The sequence below is a fragment of the Chroicocephalus ridibundus genome, chromosome 7, assembly GCF_963924245.1.
Source record: "Chroicocephalus ridibundus chromosome 7, bChrRid1.1, whole genome shotgun sequence".
NCBI lineage: Eukaryota > Metazoa > Chordata > Aves > Charadriiformes > Laridae > Chroicocephalus > Chroicocephalus ridibundus.
Genome location: NC_086290.1, coordinates 11,046,560 through 11,060,139, shown reverse-complemented (window position 1 = coordinate 11,060,139; position 13,580 = coordinate 11,046,560). Strand labels below are relative to the sequence as shown.

The 13,580-nt window shown below is 47.2% G+C and overlaps 1 protein-coding gene across 1 annotated transcript in view; it reads right to left on the bottom strand.

Annotated features, from left to right (window-relative positions):
- Positions 1 to 3,020, bottom strand: part of OSBPL11 (oxysterol binding protein like 11) — a 41,876-nt gene extending 38,856 nt beyond the window's left edge. Inside the window, exon 1 of the mRNA XM_063340536.1 lies at positions 2,674 to 3,020. Coding sequence (XP_063196606.1) covers positions 2,674 to 2,813 — 140 coding nt within the window. The 5' untranslated portion in view covers positions 2,814 to 3,020. The remainder of the gene's footprint in view (positions 1 to 2,673) is intronic.
- Positions 3,021 to 13,580: the final 10,560 nt, after the last annotated feature.

Here is a 13,580-nt window from a genome sequence, read left to right as displayed (position 1 = left end):
TATTTCCACATCTGAAGTGTCTGGCAGCCTCCAGTTGTCTCTTCTTCTCCACTATGATAAACATTTGGTCTAACTCTATCACAGCTATTTAAAAATCTCCCTATTATTCCCCTACAAAAACATAAAGTTAGACTTTCTGCTTAATTTTCCATTTTCTAGACATGCACTCTACCCCAAGAATGTGTGACTTGCCACCTCTTTGAGAGATTCAGATTTCATTATTTCAGGTTCCAGCAGTGCTGGAGGTTGGTTGTTTTTTTCCATAGTCATAATTCCACACTTGGAGCATTAAAGCATCAAGTACCTGTTGTCCTATTTGTCTGACAGCTACGCTACAGCTGTTTTGACAAGATGCTTCACCAAATAGAGCGCTATACTTCTGCGCCAGATGCAGTCTGTGCTGAGAGAGTACTTCAGGACCTTACTTCTGCCAAGTTTCATCACCACACACTGCTCACACTCCATGCTGTAAAAGTTAAAGATCAAACTTCCACCAGAAGCTCCCACCAAATCTGTTTCTGAACCCCATATTTTAGACACTGATTTATTATTAGAGGGGTCTTTCTTTTGTCAAGTATATTTTAGAATAGAAGTGAAAGCAAAAACTTTCCACAAAGTGAAAACTAAGATACAGCATCCCATCCAGAACTTCCTAGGGAGGTGGGGGGGAAAAGGTGATATTTTGTGGGTAATTAGATATAGAGACAAACGCAGGGGCAAATAATTGATTCCCAACAGAGCAGAGATTAACAGTGAGGTACCTTAAGTGTCCACAATAATGTAATTAGTACATTAAACTTGTCCCAATGACCTAGAAAGACAAAATAATAATAATAAAAAAAGAACAATTTATACTAGATTATTGGAGCAAATCAAACCAGATATTGACAGCTGCAAGGAATAACGCGGACAGTTCGTGCTCACAGCTGCCGAGCCACCAAACTGCCTATCGCTCAGGGACAAGCCACAGCACTGAAAGAAGAAACAAAACACTTGGATGGATAATTTTAGAAACTGGAATTTCACTGGATAGCACTGACCTGTGACCACCATCTCAAACACACTATGCCAAAAAAGGGTTCAGGCAAATCAAGTATTTCATCCCTTCTGCTGCCTCCAATTCCACATAAAAATAGAAAATACTTCCATTTTGATCGCATAAACTAACTTTTGCGTTTCATGTGTGAAATACATGGGCAGTAATGCTTGGTCACAGTAATAAGACTTTTCATAAGAAAATTCATACTTATATCTGAATCCAGAGGTTTTTTTAAAAATTTAGAAGTAACTGGAAACAATGGACAAGACAGCCAATAGCCAAGTCAGACAAGAAGCTTGCCTATTTAACAGCCTGAAATATTAGCCTTAAAATCACCACTTTTCTTTCTGGTACTAGTCACCAGAAAGGTAAATGACTCGTGACCCAGATTCTCAGCGATGACTGAGCTATTAAAATCCTCAGGCGCTCAGTGCGGGCATTGCCTGGGCCTGGGTGCTCCTCTGCCTCTGCCATCCAACGGCCCTCCGTCCCGCACAGCACACACACATGTACCACACTCCATTTTTCCTGTCTCCGCACGCAGGGAAACAGAAAGCCAGTCCATCTGGGCTAGCAGATGACAGCTTTGGAGATTCTCCATTTGGGGGAGAAGTGTGCAAACTGCACATAACAGTGGTATCTTCAACAGCAACATGGCAGAACTCCAGTCAAGGATGAGAGACCTAAAAGCAGAGATCCGGAAATCTCTCGAGCGATGCCTTGGAGAGCCCACTGTCAGTGTGAGAGTGGAAACTCTTTCAACCAGAAAGCACATCATAAAAAAGTACATGAAAACCTCCAAACCCATTTGAGGGAGACGCGTGCAAACGCCACATAACAGCGGTATTTTCAGCAGCAACATGGCAGAACTCCAGTCAAGGATGAGAGACCTAAAAGCAGAGATTCAGGAACCTCTCAAGCGATGCCCACTGCCAGCGCGCGAGTGGAAACTCTTTCAACCAGAAAGCACATCAGACCAAAAAAAAAAAAAAAGCACATGAAAGCCCCCAAATCCCCTCAAACACACAGGCAGGGCATTCTAAGGAAGTATTTTAGTTTGAATCCATTTCAAACTAGTGCCGTGTGCGCAGCTTCTCCCACTTTCTCCGCTCTCTTCTGCTGTATTTGCTGTACCTGAGTAATCACCCCGATTTATGTCAAGCGCAGCCATTCTTAAAATAAGCCAGATAAGACAGAAACTCCGGGCACAGTCAGAGTTTTGCTATCAGCATCAATAAAATAAGCAGGCTGCCATTAAGTTCACAAAGAAGACGCACCGAGCTAAAACTCGCCACAAAGTTTGGCTTTTCGGAAAGGCTGGAAAGCGACGGCAGCGCCTCCAGCAGCAACTTTAAGCCGGTCTCCACGGTCTGCAAGGGAAACACGAAGACCCGAAAGGAGGGAGGGAAGACACACAACGCACACACACACACACCCCCCGCCCCGGCGAGGCGGCGCCGGGCTCTGTGCCGGTACACGGGCACAAAAACATCAGGGGAGCCGGCTGACGGCCCGCCCCGCCGAAAGGGCACTGCCAGGGGAAAGCCAACGGCCGGCATTAAGCAGCCCCGGGCCCGCAGCCCCCGCCTCGCCTCCCCTCCCCTCAGCCCGCCGGCCCGGCCCGCCGCGCCCACCTGTACTGCCAGCCCTTGGTGCCGCGGCCGACGCCGCTCTTGCCGCCGCTGTGTCCCGTCGCCGGTGGCGGTGGCTGCTGCTCCGGCTTGCCCTCGCCCTCCGGCCCCTTCATGGCCGCCGCGGGGTCGGCGCACTGCATGGCGCCGCGCCTGCCCGCCCCCCTCAGGGGCGCCCCCGGCCCAGGGGAGGGGGCCCCGCCGCCGCCGCCCCCCCACTCAGGCCGCGCCGGGGCCCGTCCGCGCCCGCCCCATGCGGGTTGCGATGGCGGCGGCTGCCGGCAACCCCCCGTGCCCCGCTGAGCTGGGCTGGGCTGGGCTCCCCACACGGCCGCGGCGGGCTGGGGAAACCCGCCCTCCCGCTCCCTCACCCCGCCCGGCCCGGCCTCCCCTTCCGGGTCAGCGCTGCCGCCATCTTTAGTGCGGGCAGCAGTGCCCGGGCTAGGCCGCTCCCTGCTACTGCCGTGCTTAAGGCCACAGCGACCCTTTAAAATCATTTTAAACTCCTGGCTACAAGCGTTCTCCCCCCGCAAAAAAAAAAAAAAAAAAAAAAAATGAGATGAATAAGAAGAGCGAGGGATCCAAGCTGTGTTGTTGCGAGCAGGGGCATGAAAGCCCTTGCTTGGGGTCTTGAGTGTTCACAGAAACCCATAAAACAGGAGCAAATTCACCAGGCCTCAAGAGGAAATACATTTTTCTTCCAATTTTTCCTCCGATTACTGCATATGAGCAACAGCTAAGCAGGTTTTTTTTCCTTCAGAGAACAGCAGCAGAGCTGACCAGGGGAGGTGGGGTCAGTTGTGTGTCATCTTTCAGGCCAGGCCTGGCTTTTGGACAACCAAAGTTGGACAACTTAATTGACTGCAGCTGCCTTATTTCTTAAAATGAGGGGCAGAGGATCCTAGTTCTGGCCTTAATCAGTCAGCACCTGTAGAAGAGTAGGGTAGAATCGTAGACGGGCATCATTAGCGAGGTCAGGGTTCTACTCCACATCCCGTCTTAACCAAACTCTCTCCTCCTCTCTCCAGCTCTTTTATTATACACCTACAATATTGTGAACAACCATTATACAAAAGATGCTAAAAATGCCCTATGTAAGAATCTACATAGCAAAAACATAAAGGAGAACATATTTCAGATAAACAGTTTATTTACCCACAGCATCCCCCCAGGTAGCAGCTGCGAACCCCATGAAGGCTGCCCTGGCTTTCCCATCTCTTACCAGCACGTTTCCACTTTCCAGTGACATTCAAAATATCTTTGCCTTTGGCCATCAGATGAAGATAGCATCATGTCTTTAAAATATATTTATAAGCTTTAATCTGGCTCTAAATTAGCCCATATCCATCCCTCCCTGCCAAGTGCATACACACGTAATCTCAGCTAACAGACCCCAGGCAAGGACTGCGTACACCTACACCTATAATCTCTCTTACAGAGACATAATATATTGCCACTGCACAGGCATAAAATCCCCCACTTCTGCCTTTTTAGAAGCACGCTTGTCACCGCAGGGGAAAAAAAGGGCTTTTTCAGCTGCATTTTTTTCCTGTGGAACCACAGGCGAAGAGATCAGCAGAGTCACATCGTCCATCGAAGAAAATTTTGGCCAGGACTGCACTCCTCTTGCCCTCCAAACATATTAGTTCATCCTCCGCTGATCACTTGACATTTTAATTGAAAACATAATATAATTGCATGGTATCATGATGCAAGCCAACACCACTGAAATTTTCCACTGAAATTTTCCTGGGAAAATGTGAAGCAAAAGCAACTCAGGCAAGAATTCCACTTTTGTGTTTTATTTACCCCCTGCTTGAAGACAACCGGTCCTAACAGAGACATAGCTTCACCAGTGCTAGACCTCTCAAGGAGATCACAGGTGGTCGGTAGGATGTTTCTCTATCTCAAACTTCTCCAATACCGAAGACAGGGCAGCGATCCTTTGTGCATGGTTCTGCAGCCCCTCAGCATCTGGTCCCTGAGCACAGGGCGGTAAATTCAGATTTGCTTCCCCCATGCATTTGCTTTTTTCTCTTACAAAAAGGTATTGCACTCGCAGTACCAGAGACTGTCGTAAGATGGCATTGACAAAATGCGTAATAGGAAAGAAAGGCTAATAGCTTAACCACATTTGCTAAGGATTTACAGTTCAAGCTGCCTTTTCTCTTTAGTTTACCATTGCTACTAATTATCACTTATGTTCAGGTTCACTCCTCTCTGTCTCACAGTTATAATTAAGTGTCTCAAAATGACCAAAATCCCACCCTTGCAAGTGCGGCAGAGGGAGAGCATTGAGGTCCCGCAGGAGTGCCCTGCCCGAGCCTTGCCACGGGCTGTCATTTCTAGGTCTGGAGGAAGAACTCAGGAACAGATCTGGACAGCCACAGATCTGGAGGAGGAAAGTGTGAAACGGATGACATACATTTATCGACATTTGTCAGATCAAATCCTTGTAGGCCCAATTACGGCTACAAGCTGAAGTGGATTGTATTTTATTATAACTCACGTTAAAGCGAATTTGCCAAATTTGCCATTATTTATCATTCTGTTAATTTTAGGAAACTGTCCAAGATCTGATCAAAATCATGTACTACTCTTGCTGATTTCTTCCAAAGCTTATAATCTGGCTATACATGCTTAGCATCTCTTCAGAGCAATATAATTTCTTCAGAGCAGTGAGATCTATTGCTGTTCAAAGAGTAAATCTCTAAAATCCAGCATATTTTTCATCACCTGGGAGCTTAAAAAAAAAAAAAAAAAAAAACATTTAAAAATAGAAATGATGATACAAGTTTTCTACCACTCGTCAGTTGAGTCAGGGTTGTTTGGTTGGTTTTTTTTCCTGACCTAAAAAGTATCTTTGTTTGAGACCCAAGTTTAACATAGTTTTAAACCTGTGCCCTCCTCTGGCAGCTGGTCCACAGAAGATAAGCATTTAGTGCTCCTGTCTGCTGAGGGAACTGCATCCTCTACAGGCATGTGGAGGAACGACATCAAACCTGGGAAAGGAGAGAGAGAATTGCAGCCTGCCTTTATCGCACGAGGAGTGCCATTTTTCATAATCATTGCTGAACTGGGAAAGCCGCTGGGTAATGAGAAAATGGCCAGAAAAATAACGTTGCTAATAGTGCTTCACATCTGCATTTTTTAATTGTACAATCAATGGTTCTTAGGGTTAGATTATTTCTCAAGGCAACGGATACTTGGAGTTTATTAATAGTCTGGGAAACATATAGTGTTTTCTGGGCTCTTTTACATAATGACACGAAAGAACTTCCAATTCTTACTAAGAATAAAAGATACCTGCCTGCTAAAACTCTAAACGCTGTGACACAAGAGCAAGAAAGGAAATTCGATTAAAAGAACAGCCTTTTTCCTGCAACATACTGAGCGCACGACTATATTCTCCTGACCATAGGCAAAAATGGCTAGTAAGGTCAGGTAAATGTAATACAAGTTATTTCAGCCTCCAGATCACTGTAGTGATCATTTGACAGAACATCTTGATTTTGGAGCTTTACAGGTATCACTGAGTCACTGAGTCTGTGGCTTTGCTCTAACTTAACATGAGTATGAAACACTGCTCTGTTTGACAGGCAGGATCTCTGGTGCTTGCTTTTGTGGTTATTCATCATTCCTTCTGTAGTCTTAATGAGTCAAAAACCTTTTTTCATTTGGTCTTTTCAGCCACTGTCAGTCATCTCCTAATTTCCTTGTTCTTCTTTGTTAATCCCTGTGTGTCATATTCTGCTGTAATGCAGGTCCAGCTGAAAGCACCAGACTCACAGGCGGCAGCAGCTCACGTTGCCTACAAAGTTTCCCTCCCCGTCCACAACCCATTTGTGTCCCTCACACTCACATTTGGCACCATTTCCACTTGCACTCAGTATGACTTCGCAGCCAGTCATGCTCCGGGCTCCAGCATTACATCATCCCAACATGATGCAGACGTGGAAATGTAAATCGGGGCAGGAGCAAAGGTTTGGTCTGGCTGGAAGCCGGGAGTGTAATCCCAGTATCTTCCTCACTGTGAGGCACCCTCTGAGGAAAGGACCGTGCCCTGGGAGTTCAGTGAAGAACGTGACTGAGGAGTAATGGCTGCAAACTGGAAGAGGGGAGATTTCGATGAGATATCAGGAAGAAATTCTTCACTATGAGGGTGGTGAGGCCCTGGCACAGGTTGCCCAGAGAAGTTGTGACTGTCCCATCCCTGGAAATGTTCAAGGCCAGGCCGGATGGGGCTTTGAGCAACCTGGTCTAGTGGGAGGTGTCCCTGCCCAGGGCAGGAGTTGGAGCTAGATGATTTTAAGGTCCCTTCCAACCTAAACCATTCTAGGAGTCTATGATTCGATGACCTTACATCTGCCTCCAGAGCAGCTTCTTTGGAGTTGCTGCCTATGTACAGCCATTTTTCTTTAATGCTTCTGCGTGGAGAGAGGCTTGCCACAGCCTGGAGCTGTTGTCCTCATCATGCAGCCATGGGACTGCAAAAGTAGCAGAAGCGATAATGCTCTGCAGTCATCCCATGAGAAGAAAGACCACAGCAGCCCCATCCCTCTCCACACCAGCACATTGTGATCCGCACGCTTATGTTGGGAACGTGTGCTCACCTGGGAACAGTTAAAGGACTTACCCTTGGCAAGGACTTCCAACTCCCTGCACAGACTACAGCTTGTCCTAGAGAGGCAGCTCACCAGCAGCAGCAGGAGATAACCGTGCTGTGACCAATGTTTGAGACATTTCCATAGCCACACCACCAGTGAGCACTTCGTCTAAATCCCTTTGCCTGCCCTTGCACAGCTGCCCAGCACGTGTGGTTTTAATCTGGGAGCCTGCTGGAGCTGCTGCTGCTGACAGCTGGATGTGTGTCCTGGGTCTTCTCCAAGTGCCAACCTTCTGCTTGCTCAAGTCACACAGGGATGTCCTTCTCTCTCCAGCTCTCCAACACAGGCAGAGAGCTCAGGGTACTGCCTCACCACCTACTGTGGCAGAGCACAAGCTGCTCTAGCACAAAGGGCAATGGCTGGAGCCCATCACCTCCGTCTGGTCCTTCTGCACCACGGGAAGGCTCACTTTCTGCCTTGCCTCAACAGCCCCCGGGTGACTCCACTCCCTGAGCTCAAGGGGTTCTTTTCCACTGTGTTACTCTTCCCAACAGAGAGTGAAACAAATTTCCCCCAGATAGATAGCCCCCTACTCAAGCCCTTTGTGTGGGGAATTCAAAAACACACATTTGTGTGCTTAAGGCCTGACTTCTTCAATAAGTGTAGCCACATATGAGTCCATCAGTCAGAGGACTCAGCCCTATAGCACTGTGGGACCGCCCCACAGTGGTTGTCTGCATGGGGAAATTGAGCAGGTATGGAACGAGCAGGGCTGGGTCACCTCCCGGGCACGTATGGACCTGCTGCAGGGAGGGAAGAGGAGGCCAAGGAGAGGTCATCCCCTTACCACCAGCCTGGGTCCGCTGTGTGCTAGGCAGACACAAAGGGAGCATGCGCTGTGGTTGTGGTTGTGGTTGAGGAGCTTCCCAGCTTTTTCATCCAACTCATGGCCATCTCCAGCCTTTCTCTAAAGATTTTTTCTGCCCTACCCTATGGCACAAGATGGCATTGCTGCCTTCAACTGTTCTGCAGCTCACCATTAGAACTCCTTTCCTCCATGAGTCTCAATTTCCTGAAAAGTTAATATGTTTTTCTTAATGCCTCAACTAACCTTAACAGCTGCTGAGTGAATTTAGTTCTTCAGTCACTGGCCCCTTCTCCTAGAAGCTTTTCTGTGCCATGCTTTACTCCTACACACTTTTCCTGCACAGTTTCTATGGCAACCTGAGTATCTCTCCATCTGCTGTAGATCCCCATTATCATGTTTAGCTGCTTGTTATCTCAGTCAAATGCCATTTCCAGGTGTATCATGACAACAAGATCAGTTTGGAAACCAAGCCAAAGCACTTGGTAATTTTTGTAGGCAAACCTGTCCTTCATAATTTGACTGCTATGTTTCTATCTAAGCTCTGCTTGTGGGATACTGATACTGAGTTACTCCCATTACCAGATCTCCTACTTGTTTCTGCACACTCCAAGCAGTTCTGCATCCACTTCATAATTTCCAAATGACACCCTTCCTTCTCGTTGCAGCCTGTGCTGCCTACAGAGTCGGTATATTTGGATTCTGGAAAGTCTCTGTAGGTCTGTTGCCTGGGGTTTGACATCTATTTTATAAAAAATTAACTCTAAGTTATCAGAACTGTTTTTCTTCTGGCAAATGCATTTTTCAGTTCTGCTATGGTCCTGTTGCTTCTCCTGAAAACCTTCTGCATTGGATTACAGAAAGCCCTAAAGAGTACAGATGATTTACAATTGGCCTCTCAGTCTGTTCTGCTTGAATTCCTTAAATTACTGGGAATTATGTAGATTTCTATAAGGATAAAATCCAGTCTCATTTTCTGCTAAGTACCATTTTGGAAAACTAATGGAAATGTGAAAAAAAAGAAGTTCTTCCTATATAATCCCATCAGAAGTTGCAGCAGAGAACTCAAGCAAATAAAACAAGTGGAGTAAAAACTTCACTGTTGATTTGTTTTCTAGATCCCACGAGTCGGTAAAAGCAGACTGCAAGAAGTCCGTGTGGAAGCTGTAAAGCTGTGAGTAATTTGGACTGTCAGCTCTTAGGGACATAAACGGACATTATTTATTTGTACCTGGAAGAACTGCTTTGAGATATTACATGCTGCCTGTGGATAAATGGTTATTATTTACTACCTATAATTAAAAGCAATTAAGCATACAATAATTTAGTGTTTATATATACGCATTTAAAAGCATGCAAATCTTCCATTTAGAATGTAATTCAGGGAAAGCTTATGCGCAAAAATTTTCCAGTGGCAAAGAGAGACGCCCGTGATATAGGAGTAATTTTGATGCTAATGGCGTCCACCAGGCTGCCCAGGGTAAGGTGAGGGTCGGGGGTGGTGCGGAGGGTCAGTGTGGGCAGAGCTGAAGCGGTAGGTTATGAATGGTTTGCAGACCTCAGCCAGGGGAGGCTTCTGAGGATGCTCACTGCAGACAGGCTCCTCTCGCACACCCAGGCTGAGCGTGGAAACCCTTGTTCTAAACTCCAGACCTACCCCAGCCTTAGTGCGACCCATGGCTCCGCAGGTGAGAAAGCTCAAGGTTTGCTGTTGAGTCCTGCTGACAGCGGCCCACAAAGTTCAGCAACAAAAAAGAGCAATTTTCAGCTCCTCTTTCCCTCAACTCTGAAGCCTGCATTCCTAGAGATGCCGAGGAGCCATGCTGTCTGGTCACCACTCCAGGGAGGGAGAAATTCATATCCTGCTTTGCTTTCAAGAAGTCACAAGACAGAAGAGGCTCCCTGAACGTTATTTCTCTCCAAAGAGATCAGACTAAGGCAGAATATTACCCGTTGCTCCATATGCCCACACAGGATGCAAACTGTGATGCAGACAGTACAGGACATCCTAGGAATACGCAGAAAGCCTAGTGAAAAAAGGAGAAGGAAGTGATTTGCAGAGAAAACTATCATTCAAACACACAAAATTAAAGCTACAGCTCAAAATCAAAACAAATCAGACCTGCAGAGGGAAGGAAAACAAGAACAGAAGGGTTTTAGCTGCATGACTACAAAGAAAACAAAGGAGAGGATCACCAACAATAACAGCAGGGAAGACAGCTAAGAGCTGTAAGAATATGTTGCTTCAATTTCCACGAGGAAGCTCGTGTAACCCCAGGGAGCAGAGGCAGCAGAGTCTAATGGGCTAAAGGGCAGGGATGTGGAAATTACCACATGCAACATCACCACAAAACTCAAGAGCTCTTTACCCTTCACTTCTGAAGAGTAAATAACCTCCATCACTGAAATCTGCAGGCATTTTAGCCCAAAATCTGTAGGCCTTTTAGGGCAAATGTTAGCCATGAGTAACAGCAGACATGGAGAGATGCAGAAACCAGGTTAAAGTGCAAGCTAGGTGTGTTATATGTAGACTAACCCAATATATTTCTTTGATAAGATAATTGCATTTGCAGACAAAGGAAAACTAATAACTCCTATCAACCTGGACTTTGGTAAGGCATTTGATTTGATATTACCTAGATAATTATTAGTTAAACTCAGGAAGATGAGGGTTAACATAAACACTACAAAATGCCAAAGGAATAGTATTGGGGGTGAAAACTGCTGATGGGACCGACAGCAAAATTATAGGACTGTAGGAACGGGGCTTACTGAATAATTTCATTAGATAGCTCGGTGCAAGAAATGACTAGTGGGGTAATGAAATTTGCTAACGACAAAGTTGGGAGACTTTTTCAGTAGAGAGGAAATCCTACAGGAAGAATTATATGATTGCTGCGCCCTCATTATAGACATGGGATGAAATGTAACAGCTTAAAATGCAGGGCCGTGCACTGGGAGATTGATGAAATTTCTGGTGTAAATTAAAATTTATCTGCTATGAACAACGGAAGAGGAAGAGCAGCATGCCTGATGTAGTTATTAAAAAGATAAATACAATCTTGTATGTAGCCAGCCACGTATTTCCGGGAACAATAAGTGAATATGTACAAGGCACCAGGTAAAATTCTGCTGAGATTTTAGGGCATCATCATTCAGGTTATCAGTGTCCAGCAAACCTGAATTCATGCTGGAACAGGTGCAGAGAAGTTCCATCTGGGTAATCAGAGGGAGATAAGAGAGCGTGTCTTGCTGAGCTTGGCAAAATGAACGGCGAGGGGGGGGGTCCAATTCTTCTCTGTAAATACATTTGGGGTTTAAGGCGGGCAGAGTGGGAGAACAAGCACCAGGGGAGAAGAATCATTCACATTTATAGACGGCGCTTGTGCTAGAGCAGATAGCCATAAGGTGGATATGGGCATAAATCGGATAGGGAAGGAGGAGAAAGGCTCTCGCTGTGAGAGGAGTAACGGTCTCAAACAGCTTCTCAGTAGGAAAGAGGGGGCAAAAAAATACTAAGTAGCTTTAAGAGGAAGCATGATAAAGCTGTGAGCTGGCAGCAAGAACTGGGCAGTGAGTGTCCTTCCAGGCCCAGCTCCAGCTCACCTGGGGAAGGAGAACAGAGGACTGGCCCTATCCCATACTCACCCAGTTCACCCAAACATCACCAACGTGTGGCCAAGGAAGCAAAGCACGCAACGGCTGTATCTATATGACAGGGCAGAGCATACTGCCCTTTACCTTCCCCTCAACTCCCTCCCTACAGAGCACCCGTCCCCACCTCTCCTCCTTGCCCATGCTCTGCCTGACAAGTTTGATATTTCTCAGTCACAGTTTTTGGCTTTGCCCCCATAGGAAGAGCCACACCCGGCTTAGAAAAAAATGCCCGCCGGCTGCCCTGGCTTTGCCGCACTGACAGAGAGGTTTTTCTGTTTGCAGCACCTGCCAAGTAGAGGAAAACTGTTCGGTTGCGTAAACGCCAGCTGCTGACATGTGCATGACCCATTAGGTGCAGATCAGGTGAGCTTGGGTGGCGGTGGCCTTGAGAGGGGTGTCTTTGCCCTCCCTATTAAGTGGACTGAGCTTTTATGTCTGTTATGTACTAATGACTCACACTTGAGAGGTAGAGCTCGTAGGCTTATGTGAAAAACAAACATTGTGCCTTTGTGGGAAAGAACAGGTCTTTCTCCTTGCCTGATAAAACAACAGTTGTCAGCATCCGCTGCTGTGTGCTATATGGCTTCAGGGCTCTGGAATCTGAGAAGGACCCATTTCCTAGGGCCATTCTGTGTCCCCACACCACACTGCCACTGAGACAGCCTTGGCATCCGAACCTGCCCTGTAAAACTGCCTGCAGACCGCCTGGAACAGTCCTTTGTGCGTGAACGCTCTCCTATCCATCTCCACAGAGCAGTGACAGCACAAATCCAGAGGACAGTTCAGCAGCAGCACAAGTCATCTACTTCCACGGCCAATTCGTGTCACAGATGTATAAGCTAATGTCCCAGGCTGCGTCCTCTGCTCTTCACAAGATCTGCCGTATCCATCTGCCTGCTCATCCCCTGCCAGCTTCTGCGCACCAACCAAATGGTCAGAGCAGCCAGAATGTGGAGGGCACATAAATCCATCAGTCCAGAGGCCACCAAACTGATACAGCTCCCCTTTGTAATTAAAAGCTTCCACATTCATTTAGATGAAACCGTTACAGTCTGCAATACTTATGCACTACTTAGACTAGGGACATCTTCTGTGGCAGGCATTTGTTGCAGAAGCCAGTGCTTCAGTGAGAGTGTCCTCCTGCCCTTGGGGCCTGGGGACTCAGCAGGGCAGAAGAGCTTCCAACAAGCAGAGAAGTCTTGAGGGCTGAACAGGGCAAGGAGGATGACGGCTCCTCCTCTCCTCCTCTTCTCCTCACCTCCACAGTAGATACACCTTCACAGTGGTTGAAGGAGTTAAAGGGAGAAGAGGGGTAAGAGGCACAGAGGAGCTCTACAGCCAGGGAAAGAGTAAATCGTGGTGAACAAGCAGGAGACTGGAGGAAATGCACCTGGAACCAGAGAAAGGCTCTTGTGCTTTGGCTGTGCTCAAACTGTGCATGTGGGTAATGTCTCTTCTCGCAGAGCTGCCCATCAGGCTCCACACGTGCCCAGGGTCCCAGGTACACCTTCCTTTTCAGCAACCTGTCCTGGACATTTTCTCAAGGTATTATATGGCAGGATTTTGCCCTAGTTCATTTATGGTGTCCCCAAACACTCTTGCCATCAGGACGCACCAAATAGCTGAGCCGATGAAGCCGGCAGCAGGTGACCTGAGCATATGTGCACCTCCAGAAACACCCACGGGTTTCTGAAACGCTGGCAACCACCTTCCCTCTGTGAGTCACGGGGTCAGGCGTCCTCATCACACGGAGCCAGAAACCCACCGAGCCAGGCCCCTGG